The sequence below is a fragment of the Acomys minous genome (genome assembly GCF_964271855.1).
Source record: "Acomys minous genome assembly, chromosome: 1".
In the NCBI taxonomy this organism is placed as follows: Eukaryota; Metazoa; Chordata; class Mammalia; order Rodentia; family Muridae; genus Acomys; species Acomys minous.
Genome location: NC_140483.1, coordinates 172,842,209 through 172,855,491, shown reverse-complemented (window position 1 = coordinate 172,855,491; position 13,283 = coordinate 172,842,209). Strand labels below are relative to the sequence as shown.

The 13,283-nt window shown below is 41.0% G+C and overlaps 1 protein-coding gene across 7 annotated transcripts in view; it reads left to right on the top strand.

Moving 5' to 3' along the window:
* Positions 1–13,283, top strand: part of FREM1 (FRAS1 related extracellular matrix 1) — a 144,800-nt gene that overhangs the window by 64,675 nt on the left and 66,842 nt on the right. For all 7 annotated transcript variants that reach the window (XM_084777577.1, XM_084777575.1, XM_084777574.1 and 4 more), the window contains exons 16-19: positions 499–751; positions 7,061–7,255; positions 8,555–8,740; positions 9,927–10,123. In XM_084777577.1, coding sequence (XP_084633703.1) covers positions 499–751; positions 7,061–7,255; positions 8,555–8,740; positions 9,927–10,123 — 831 coding nt within the window. The remainder of the gene's footprint in view (positions 1–498; positions 752–7,060; positions 7,256–8,554; positions 8,741–9,926; positions 10,124–13,283) is intronic.

Genomic DNA, 13,283 nt, shown 5'->3' with positions numbered 1-13,283 from the left:
TAACCTATCACTCAAGCCATTTGACATGCTGCTATGGCTTACTGTGGACCCAAGGAAACTGTGGGCAGCCAGAAGCTGAAGGTGGCAGAAAGTTTCGAATCACCACGATTGATGCCGTGAATCTGCGGATATCAGACGACTGGGCCCAGAATTCATCTGGAATGTGTGTGAACGTAATGAAAGTGGCTTCGTGTTAAAGTGCGAGATGCTTTCTATTGCATTTCTGCTTTGTCTTCTGAAGACAACGAGTGCTCTTAGTTTCCTGGCTGTCGCCACAGGCTTTCATTCCTGCCTAAATGTCTCTCACATGGAGCGTCCCTCAACCGATGGAGGCAGTCAAAAGACTCAGGCTGCTTTGGCCAAATTCCATGGCCATTGTTCTATGTGTCCAGAAGATGAAAAATGCCTGTCACTGTGACTGTGAGCTATGGTGTACCAGCTGGGACGTTTGTCACTTCTTTCTTTCTCTTGAAAATGTGTTCTTTTGTTCCTGCTTAGGTATTCCCTGTGAACGATGAGCCACCTGTTCTAAAGGCTGACCTCATTCCCATGATGCACTGCTCAGAGGGTGGAGAGGTGGCCATCACCCCTGAATACATTTTTGCTACTGATGCAGACAATGATGACTCACAACTGCTGTTTCTGATTGCCCAAGAACCTCAGCATGGGGTGGTGACAAAGGCTGGGATCCATGTGGACAGGTTCTCTCAGGGAGATGTCATCTCAGGGGCTGTGATGTACAAACACACAGGTAAGTGACAACCTTGAGATTAGTGGAGGCACTTGAAAGGGTCTTCACTCCATGCCTTGTCATGGGCTCCCATTACATTACAATCTTACTACCTTCTTCTACTTAAAGATAAAGCCTGCACTCCAGTTAGTAAACATGGTCACCATGGATGAGGTACATCTGACCTGAGGACGATAGTGAATTTGGAGAGTAGAGAAAGAACAGCTGCCACTTGCTTCCCCTACCCCAAATCCTTCTTTTTTTTAGTGAACTTGAAGAATTTTGGCATTTTACTCCGATTTCTAAATTACACTGAAATTACCAAAGCAAGTCACCTAAAGCAACAGCATTATTACTTTTAAAAGTTGAGCAACCACCAGCCAGCATCCTAGAAGTAACTAGTCTCCTTTCTAAGTACCCGAAGAGCAAGACGATGGCTTGTACTTTGTTTAACCTACTCATGACGCATTTGTAAGGTTGAGGTTCCCACGGATGTTATCTCAATATAGTGTTATTCAATTGGCATTTCCTCCCACCATACGAGTGTTCAGCTACAAAAAAGATTAACTCTAAACCAGGTGTGGTGACACACGCCTTTAATCCCAGCACTGGGGAAGCAGAGGCAGGCAGATCTTTGTGAGTTTGAGGCCACCTGGTCTACAGAGTGAGTTCCAAGACAGCCAAGGTTACACAGAGAAACCTTGTCTCAAAAACAAAAAAGAAAGAAAACATTAACTCAGCATCTAATATTTGCAAGGCACAGCACTGAGCCCCTCAGGACACAGTGGAGTATAATCCAAGCTGTGCCAAAGGACTGCTCGCTAAGTGTGCCCATGGGAGGATGACCGTGACACAGTGGCAGGTCATATCGTTCTTTCTTGAGTATCTTCTTTCCTGCATAATCTTTTTTGTCAGTTTGACATAAGTTAGAGTCATTTTGGGAAAATGCCCTCATAAGATGAGGCTGTAGGCAAGCCTACAGGGTATTTTCTTAATTAGTGATTGATGTGGGCAGTACCACCTCTGGACTGATAGTCCTGGGTTCTATAAGAAAGCCGGATGAGCAAGCCACGAGGAACAAACCAGTAGCAGCACTCTGTGGCCTGTGCATCAGCCCCTCCCTCTAGGTTCCTGCCCTGTTTGAGTTATTTTCCTGAATGCTTTGATGATGGAGTGTTATAGGCGAGTGTAATAGAAATAAACCCTTTTGGTTTTGGTCATGGTGTTTCCTCACAACAGCAGAAACCCCAAGTCATCTACTTAGATCCAAGTTAGTAGCCTTTGCCCAGAAATAGCATCACATATTTCCTCTTGCTGGAGTTAATCACAGGCCCTCACAGTTTTCCTGGTAACAGTCTCTTTAGACTGAAAATTCCACGGGGGAAATAAGAGGATGTGGAAAAACTGGCTGTGTGGGACATTACAATATTGACATTTGTGTCACTGTGGCAAATACCTAACAGAAACAATTGATGAGAAGGAAGACATTTATTTTGTGCACTGATTTCTGAGAGTTTTCAGCTATTCATAGCCACAAAGGACAGAGAATCTCATTTCATGGCAGGGGCATGAGAAAGAATCTGTCATATGACAACAGCTCAAGAAGTTGTTGAACCAGACTGGAGCCAGGGACTGGGCTGTCACCTTCAAAAGCCCGCTATAGTTATCTTCTGCCTCATAAGATCCCTTTGACTCCCAAATACTGCCTCAAACTAGGAGACATGCCTCATGGGCTATCCTTTAAAATTGGAGTGCCCACCTCCTTAACAACTTAACTGTTGACTTGTGTGTGCCAGTAAGACCAGCACCATATGGACAAAACCAGGGTTGGCCGCCATCTTAAGTAGCCTGGTGGTTCTGTACCATGATGAAGGCAGCCTTTGAGTGACTATGTGGAAGGATCTTGGAAAACATCTTCCAGGGCAGTCCTGTTCAATCATGGCACCCCTTGGTTCTCTCTCTGTTTGTATCTCTCTGTGTCTCTGTATCTGTCTATCTATCTGTCTGTCTTCCCCCCCTCTCTATCTCTATCTCTCTCTCTCTGTCAAAAAGACTTTCAGATGAGCTTACTGTTATATGCTCTGGATCCTTCCATCCATGAAGTCTTATTACTCCCCAAAATGTCATTCATCCAGTCCTACCCCTCTCTTCCTCATCCAAGTGTGCTGCTACTTTTTAAAATGGAAGTCGCTTACTCACACTTGTTTTGTTCATAGTTTACAGCATATTCTTTTCCTTGACAAACTACACATTTCACATCTTCTTCCTCTTCATTTTCTTCCAAATTCTCACGGTAAACCTGGGTAAAGTCAGCCAGTGAAAATCACGGCATAGCCTGAATGCTATGTTAAAATCTCTTCCACCAATGATATGAGTGCATTATTTTTTGAATTCAGCCTCACTCAGATTTTAAGACATGGCAAAATGTGAACAAGTTTGCTATGTAGGGCAGGCTGGCCTCAGGCTTATGTACTTCCCACACCCCATTGTAGATCACAGATAGTCTTACAGGAAAGGGACAACAATGATTATTGTTGATTGAATAATTCCAACATGGTTAGCAGGCCCTCAAAGCCTGGGAAATTATGGTAAGATGACCCATGTTCTCTTACACTGCCTTGCAAATCCTAAAAAGCAGATTTACAAATATCTGAATCTCTTCTTATGTGATGCCCATATAGAGAACTGTTAATTAATAAGGCCTAGAAGGACACTGGGGGAAATTATTTCACATAGGTTTTTCTTTAGGTTATATTACATTAGAATGGCTACTAGATTCAAATGATGTTTTGAATGTTTCATTTCCTTAGGATGCTCACTTCTTTACTCCACTGGTGCTCATTTATCCTGTTCAGAGTGATAGCAAGAGTCCTGACATTAAACCTCTGATGTCTCAGTGACTTACCGGTTGCAATCCTTGCTTCAGTGTTTTCATTACTATTATTAAATGTACTGATTAATTTTAACTGTCGACTTGACACAACTTAGGATCACCTGGGAAAGAAGTCTCAGTGAGGAATTATCTATACTGAGCTGGCCTGCAGGCATGCCTATGGGGACTGTTCACCCTTAGAGATAAGTCTGCATGGCTGAAGACACCAAAGGCCCTGAACTTGAACTTACCTGAAAGCCTCCTCTGAGAGGTACACACCAGAAGGCGCCACGCAAGCTTCTGGAGGTGGGAAGTAACCAACAGTTCTACCCAGCTATGACTTCTATAAACAAGAACCACGCCCAGCATGATACAACATGATAACCCTAAGGGTGTAGTAATGGTGCACATACCCTGATGGTAACCAACAGCTCTCTAATTGGACTTAACAACATAATGCCTAGTACAGGAGACCTAGCCAACTATCTAGGACACTACTTCACTAAACCATCACAATCCCTAACAATAATCTAAACATTTGTCCTTATGCCCACACATAAGCGCTCACTGGGGAGACTTCTCTTTGTAACAGGTGGGGGCCATTACATAAAATGACAACACATTAAAATGTACAGTTCTGGAGCCCAATCCCAACTAAGGCATCTACCACATAACTCTGGCACCTAAGGCTCAAGGATCATTGTGGAAGAGGGAGATGAAAGCTTATAAACGAACGTCTGCTGTGAAATGTTATAGAAACTACACCTATGATGTCTCAATCCCACAGTTACCTAAACCTGACCTGGACAAGGATAATTCCTGTAGGCATGTTATCTTAGAAGGGAGAAGGCTCAAATGGCCTCAACTTTAGACAAAGATGATGACCTCAATCCTAGACAAAGAACTACAGACAACTAAGGTACGCTGAAAGTGGGAGAAATGATCTTCCCCAGGGAAGAGTATGCCAATTGGTTATGTAGTACCCAACGGTCAACCCTGAAAACATAGGCATACAAATAATATTATACAGGCTGAGCAGGTTATATTTATGTATTTAGGAACACACACACACACACACACACACACACACACACACACACACACAGGAAAAAAAAAGCCATGAAATTGAAAGAGAGTACGGTGGGGTATATAGGAGGAAAGGGAAAATGGAAAGAATGCAATTGTACTACAATCATGCACTGGTCTTATCCATTTACCCTCTTCCACAAAGGATCTTCCTCTCATCCTTCTTCCTACTCCTGCCCCCAATACACTTCTCTGGCTGTAAACATCTCTCTTACTTTGCTTTTCTTCCTTTCTCCTTTGGCTACTATCCCAAAGTCCATTTTGTACTTAAACAAAACTGAGTTATTGCTTTCCATATTTGTCTTGTTTCACTTAGCATAATTGTTTTTTGTTTTTGGTTCTACCCATGTTGCTGTGACTGTCGTAGCATAAACATACCACGTTTTCTTTATCTATGCACCCATTGAAGGGCATCTGGGTGGTCCCACATTTTGACTATCATGACTAATGCTGCAGTAAACGTGAGGAAGCAAGTATCTTTTTTATATAAAAAATTTCATCTCCTTTGGGTAGCTAATGAAGAGTAGGGTTGTTGGAGCATATGTAATTCTTTTTTTTTTTTGAGGAATCTGCATAATGTTTCCCATAAAACTCCTGTTACTTTATAATCCCAGTGATTGTGTTTCTCTGTATTTGTTATGTATTGTCTTTCTGGTGATGGATGGTCAGCTGAGTAAGATGGTAACTCACTGTGGTTTTGACTAACATTCTCCTCATGATTAGTAAAATTGCACACTTTCTGATGGGAGTTGGATCGAATCTCCCCACCACCCTGGGTAGTGTGATCATCAGATAGCTTTTTATTTTTTATGTCCCTATCATTTCTTTCATTTGTGTTTTATAATTTTGTTGTGGAGTTCTGCTTTTTATTGATTTATTTTTAAATATTGTGAGTGTGATTGCTTTCCTAATTTTCATTTCACCGGGTTTACTATTTGTGATTAGAAATGCTACTTTAAAAAGGAAAGGAAAGGCATGTTATGTGTGTGTGTGTGTGTGTGTGTGTGTGTGTGTGTGTGTGTGTGCATACACACAAAGGTGTTGGTTTTGTTTTTGTCTAATTTACTGAGCTCATGTCTAAGCTCTAAATATGTTTGATGGGCCTTCTTAGAGACTGGATGATCAGCCTGTTTTTATTTCTACCAAAGTTGAAGGATAATGCTTTCTTTTACTGAGTAATAGTTTAATAATTCTCTCAAACTCTCATAGAGTGTATTTTAAGCATATTTGCCTCCTCTCCTCACCTCCTTTCAGATCCACTCCTACCTCTCTACCCACCTATCTCTATCTATCTATCTATCTATCTATCTATCTATCTATCTATCTATCTATCTCTACCTGCACATATATTATGTATGCAGGTATGTATGTATGAATTATCTATTTATCTGCTATCTATCTATCTTTCTATCTATCTATCTATCTATCTAAACCCATCAAGTCTAATTTGTGCTGTTCAAATACTCCTGGATGTGGGACATGCCCTGGACTCTCTTACACCTACCAAGGATCACGCTCTTAAAGAAAACAGAGTCTTCTTTTACCAGGAGCTATCAGGCTAATAGTTTCTATAAAACTCTCTAAACTTAAACTTGGATTTCCCCTTCCCCTCCTCCCCTCCCCTTCTCTCCCCTCCCCTCCCCTTCTCTCCCTTTCCATCCCTTCCCCTCCCTTTCCCTTCCCTTCCCTTCCCTTCCCTCCCCTTCCCTTACTTTCCCTTCCTTTTCCCCTTTCTTCAGTGCTCCCAGCATTGTTTTCCTCTTGGCTCTTCAAGAATTACCAAGAGCCCATATGCAGGGCTTTTCAGTTATCTGGCATGGACTGTCCTGTTCACTGATAAGTGGTTGGCTACAGCATAGTAAAAGAAAGAAATGACCAAGATGAGGATTGCCTTACATTTACCTGGTGTTCTCTGTGTCTCCCGGCTGCTGTGCGGTTGCTGTGTATTCATTTCTGGTGGTAAATGCACAGGGAAAGGTAATTATCAAGGGGACAAGGGCACCTTCTGCCTTTTCCTGAGGTTGTTGCTAGCGTCAAAGGATTAAGAGGGAAGAATGAAACTGTTCCCGGTCAAGCTCTGGGCCTCCCCCTTGTTCATTTGTGAACTGTCAGACCCTTGTGAGCCCTGCTTTGCTCCTCCATCTGGTGGCCCGTGGCTGGCAAAGAATTCAAAAGAGGCAACAGATGGACAAGCATTTTTATATTATTTTCCCAACTATATTTAATTTCATGGTGATAAAATTGAGTTTCATACTTTATCCCCATGAATTCCTTTCCTTTCCATGCAATGCTCGCAGTAAAGGTAGGGGTGAGGTTGGTCTTGGTATTCTCTATTTTCAAAGGTCAGGATCCAGCATGGTTGTGTCTTCCAGGTGGTGAGATTGGCCTCACATCTCGTTTCGACACTGTTACATTGGTGGTTTCGGATGGTGAAGCTGGCCCTTTGGTGAATGGCTGTTGCTACGATGGACCCGATCCATCTGTCCCTCTACACAAGTCTTTTCCCACGTATGAGCTCAACATCACAGTGCATCCAGTGGACAACCAGCCACCTTCAATTATAACAGGTGACTGTGTTAGTTCTATGAGTATAACTGCCAGTGTCACATGCAAGGCTCAGTGAAATAATTCTCTTTATTTAGATTAGAAAGCTACCAAATGCAGTTGACATCTTGTGACCATCTTAACAGAGGCATCTAATAAACCCCAAATCTGTTATAAAAAGGTCAGAGAGTGAAAGCATTTATTTATCTGCTTGAGAATGAATATCTATATATAAAGAGAATACAACAGTGTGTGTGTGTGTGTGTGTGTGTGTGTGTGTGTGTGTGTGTGTGTGTGTTACAACAGGAACATTGGGATCTTCACATGGGAAAATGTCATTTCCCTTCTGGAGAGAGAATAATTTATTTTATCCATAATAATTTCTATTAGAACAGAATGCGTTCACCACAGAGACCATTTATATACATTTAACCTTATGTGATTTTCAGAAAGTCCTCTCTTCATAAGCATTATGTATATGTTCTATCTCACAGAAAAAAAATAAGCATATGTATGAATGTTCTTGTAATTGCAAACTATCTCCCAAGCAATGTTCTGGAAAGGAAGCATTATCCCGGCAGAATAATTAAGCACCAAGGCATGAGAAAATGTTCGCTATGAGCAATTCATAATCGCTCTCAGGCAATTAACGCTCTGACAAACAGAGGTAATGACTGATCTTGAAGAGTACATAAACTACATTTAGTGGCTTATCATTAAAACGGTTTGGCAATTCTTATTTTCATTTGTCACTTCCTCAGAGGCACAAGGGAAATCAGAGCTCCTTGAGAATGGCTGGAGGGCTGAGGCAGAGCATCTAGCATTGCTGTCGCCTTCCCGTTGTCATCTGGGTGGCTTGTGTGAGAAAAAGCATACGATTCCATACGTTAGATTAAATCCTACTTGCTACCCCTGAATATTTTCACTGAAAAGAAAATTTATGCCCGAGAAAATGAGCATGCCCCATGGAAGCATATTTGCCTGTGGGATTTGTGTGTGTGTGTGTGTGTGTGTGTGTGTGTGTGTGTATTTGCCCCACTTGGGATTGCAATCACACCCTTTAGTTCTCATTATTCTGATGGAAGAGTTCAGGCTAAGACATATGTGTGTTTTTCAATTTGATTACATTTTTATTTACTTGTTTTATGGACCACTGTACACAGGTGGATGTGAGAGCAGGAACTGGTTCTATCCTCTCGTCCTTACATTGATTCCGGGGATTGAACTCAGGTCATCAGGCTTGGCAGCCAGCACATTTACCCACTGAACCATCACACTGGCCTGTGACTGTTGTGTTTTTTTTTTTTTTTTTTTGCACACAGGCAAGATGTTCGTGGTGGATGAGGGCTTCTCAGCAGCCCTTACTACTCATCATTTGACGGCCACTGACCCAGATACTGCCCCAGATGGCTTAGAATTCGTCTTGGTTTCGCATCCCCAGTTCGGCTACCTAGAAAACATACTCCCTTCTGCTGGGTTTGAGAAAAGTAATATGGGCGTAAGCATAGGTGAGTCACGGTTTCCTGACCCACAATGTCTTGCCGCTGTCTATTTATGTGACTAGCTAGACCATGCTTAGGAAATGGGTAAGGACTCAAAACTATTCAAGGCACTGTATGCATTCAAAAGATTCTTCTTCTTCTTCTTCTTCTTCTTCTTCTTCTTCTTCTTCTTCTTCTTATTATTATTATTATTATTATTATTATTATTATTATTATTGATGATACATTGAATCTTAATTGTTTTTCATCTTAACTTTTATCTTGACATTTTTATGTATGAACATTTATAAGTACAATAAGTGGAAACTAGTTTCAAAAATATATGAATAAACACCCAAGTGCTCACCATTTCCAAGGCCTTCCTAGCAACATAGCCCCGTCATGTAATTAATTTGGTGGGATCCACAGGGTCTCACTCTCAGAGTTTTCTAGCATGTTTAATGCATATTACTGAAAAATACTGAGAAATATGCTATGAGTTGTCCTGAAAGAGAAACCTACAATGTGTAAGTAGATTACATTAATTTCAAAAGCAAAATGTTTCTGGGTGACCAGAATAGCCCTTAGTAAAACAAAACAGAAATAAGAAGAAACTCAAATCCTCCAAGGATAACACTTGATAAGTAAATTATTTTTCAAGCTCCTTTTAAGACATTTCTATTTTTAAATATGAGCAAGATTACTTTTAAAATAAATTGAACTAAAGGCTATTCATATTTTTCTTGTGACTTAATTTACAGTATAAGACAATTTTCTTTTTCTGATTTAAGGCTGGCTGAGCATCAGGTCAACTAATTCTACTCAGTGCAATGAATTTCTTGATGTATGTTAGGTAGACATCAGTCTCTATTCATTTTATGTTTATGTCAAAGAGATGGTGTCCTTCTTAACCCAGTATGATAAGAGCCATGTGTCAGAAGGACAGTGTAGCCAAGGACAGTTCTCCCTGACTTTCAGTCCACGCGTCTGGAGAGTGACCATGAAGTTGCCTGCATCCTGATTAGTGGTTATCACCAGCCCATTATTCAGGCAGCTTTGAGTCTATCGTAAGACCTGTGATACCTCCCATTATGTTGATGGTTGGTAGGCGTCCCACCAGTCCTGGCTATGATCGTGTATCTACTTCGCAGACAAGCAGCTGTTGAAGGGAAGTGCTGTTTATCATTCCCTGTTCTGTCTTGGTGTGTACTAGCTTCATTCCAGTGGAGAGACATGAAGGCTTTGCACATTAACTATGTGCAGTCCAGGCACCTGAGGGTGGAACCAACTGCTGACCAGTTCGTGGTATATGCCACAGATGGGAAACAACACTCCTTGGAGACAACATTCCATGTTATCATCAATCCCACAAATGATGAAGCTCCTGACTTCATGGTACAGAATATCACTGTAAGAAACATACTAGAATTTTCTCTTATTATTTTCTTGTTTTATTTCTGCCTAGCTAACCCTTTTATGTTGGTCCGAGTGTCCCTAATATTGTTAACTTGGTGAAAGGTGAGGAAGGCAGACTCTTAGGTCATAAACGTAATCACCTGTGAACCGTTAGCTTAGTAGAATTGATAATATGAATGTGTGTGTGTGTGTGTGTGTGTGTGTGTGTGTGTGTGTGTGTGCACGCGCGCGCGCGTGTCTCTGTATAATAGAATCCTTCCCGGGATGTAGATTCCAAGTCCTTTAGTGGTATTCTTAGTTAGTTCTCATAATAGGCTTTAGGGTGTTTTTTATTGTAATTTCATTACTGAAGAAATGAGGCGTAAACAGGTTAACTAAGTAGCTCAAGATATGTATGGACATGGCTGGATTATGTCTATTATACTATAATTTTTCTGTATGTTTTACTTACAAATAAGAAAATCATACCAACTACTCTATGCTTTGCTTTATAAACCAAAGAACATAGACACACACATACACACACACACATACACACACACACACACACACACACACACACACACCTTTTCTTATCACTTTGAAGTTCCTTTTAAATCACATTTAATTCATGCATTTGCACTAACAAGTCAAATGAAACACAGGCTTTGGCCTCAAAGAGACTTGAGTATTTAAGTATTTTTGCATCTTGGGCAGATTATTTGTCTTCAAGCTTCTGTTTTCCCATCTTTGAAAATATATATATATAATTTTCTTTGAGAGTTAGTCATGATAATCAAGTTGGCCAAACACAGGAGGTCCTTAATGAGAAAATGCCTTCTTGTACTATTTAGTGTGTCATCTTTTCTCTAATATTGACCAAAGTCATTATTTCTGCTCATTATTTTTGCTAAAAACAATCACATTCTAAATGTGAAAGTCTTTATTTGATTTTAATTTTCTACCGATTTTTAACGGCACACGAGTGTCACCTCAGCGTGAGATTTAAGAGCCAACTCCTTCCTCTTCTCTTCTTTTGGCTCGAGGCTTACTCTGGAGAGCCCTACAGTTACCAAGTGAGGGGAAAAACCCTACAAATGAGCCCATCTTCGCCTATTTCTACTGTCTTTATCTGCCCGAGGCAAGGGCTTCTGGGATAATTAGGCCTCAGGGAAGTTGCCCCTTACTCTTTTGTGGAAGTAATCATGTCTTTCAGGCATGCTTCCTCATACATGCAAATCACACACAGACCCTCGGGGCATTGGCAGACAGAACTTTTAAGAGTCAAGAGTTCTTTTTTTCATATAACCACATTTATCTTTCCTGTTAGGAAATTGCCTCACTGTATAGATAGCTGGGCTTCCATCAGAACTTTTTAGTTTATTATAATTCTTTGCAAACCCGTGTTGAGTTAAATAACTTCTTTTTATGTAAATGCATTTTGATTTTCATAGTCTCATAATGTCAAGAAACAGTCTGATTTCCAAAAAAATAATCCTGTAGGTTTTTTCTTTGTTTGTTTGTTTTGGAAAACTCCCTGGTAATCTTGTGGCTGGATTTACCATTCTGTAAATGAGATACATTACCATACAGTCTAAGGGGAAACACTTCATGGTTAAGATGGAGAATTACAACATGCTTTTAAGATGCTTTACTAAAGTCCTTAGGACTGGGAAATTGTTGGGATACTGTCTCAAGTGATTCAATAGGTATGCCGTTATGAACTAATCTAGGATGGTTTTTTTTGGTCTTTAATTTAATAAAGATCAGATAAGAGCAGCAATGGTTTCGTCCAAATATCACAGTGCAGCTGCAGGAAGGTCCCTTTGGAGCCAGTGGGAGGAGCTCAAAAGAAAGCATAGGTTCTCATGTTGCGGGCCCTTGGCTGTGAAGACAGCCTGCTGCCCCTCCCTCCCCCATCATGCTTCTTGTTTCCTGGTGTCTGACGGCAGCTCTTGATGGTCCTTCCCTGACCATGTTATTGATGCACAGGCCTTCCCAATCCCTCCTGACTTTGATTCCTGAGAAAATGTAGCTCAGTGGCGCGCAGATCTCCAGGAAGCATGTGTAAACTCTGTCTACTTTTATTACTTAGATCTTGCTGTATTTCAGAACAGAAAACAAATATTTTCTTGTTCTATCCTCTCTTTGGGGGTGGGGGCGAGGAAGAGGGAAAAACAGCTAGGTACCAGATGGCCAGTGATCTTCTTGAGCCAGTATTCCATTGTGTGTGTGTGTGTGTGTGTGTGTGTGTGTGTGTGTGTGTGTGTGTTTCCTTGCTCTATCACTCTGCGCCTTATTCCCTTTAGACAAAGTCTTCCACTGAATCTGGAGCCAGCAGGCCCCCAAGCTATTACCGTCTCAGCCCTCCCCAGCCCCCACAGCACGGAGATTAGAGGTGTTCTCACAGCCACACCCAGCTTTTTATTAGGTGCAGGAGAGTTGAACTCAGCTCCTCAAAGTTTCACTGTAATAACTCATATCTGCTGAGCAATCCCCAGCACCCAAGATAAAATAACGTATTTCCTATGATAATAAAAATTTGAACCCTCGGTTACTAGATTCAAGAGGTTACTAAAATTATAAAGGCCATAAAGTTGAGAAGGAGTTGGAAGGGCCTTAGGGTGAATGGGAGGGGATAATAATGGATGAGTGTGGTCAAAATAAATTGTCTAAATGTATAAAATGAAAATTTAAAAGAATAAATAAAAATATTTTCAAAAAGAAACACCAAATTTGCTCTGTGTATGCAATCGGTATTTGCTACTTCCAAAGAAAACAGACACCTAAAAATTGTAGAAACAAGGAGTTCTGAGATAAATAATGGATTAGTGTCTAGAGTAAAGATTCCAGATCCACTTTTACACTGAACTTCTCTGACTTCCAGAAAGGGAGCTTGCCTCCCCATGACCAACCTTTGAATTATTAATAACATAAGATGCTCTACATTTTTAAATGAAATTTTTGATCGTATGTGGTTTTGTGTGCATCAGTATGAGTGATGAGGAGACGCACACACCATAGCCCAAATGTTGAGGTCGGAGGACAATTTTGTGGACTCAGCTCTCTCCATTCTTATGTGAGTTTCAGTTGAACTCAGGTTGCCAAGGCTTGTGTGGCAGGCACCTTCACCTACATGCCTTCGTACCAGCCCCACACAGATGTTTTAATCGCA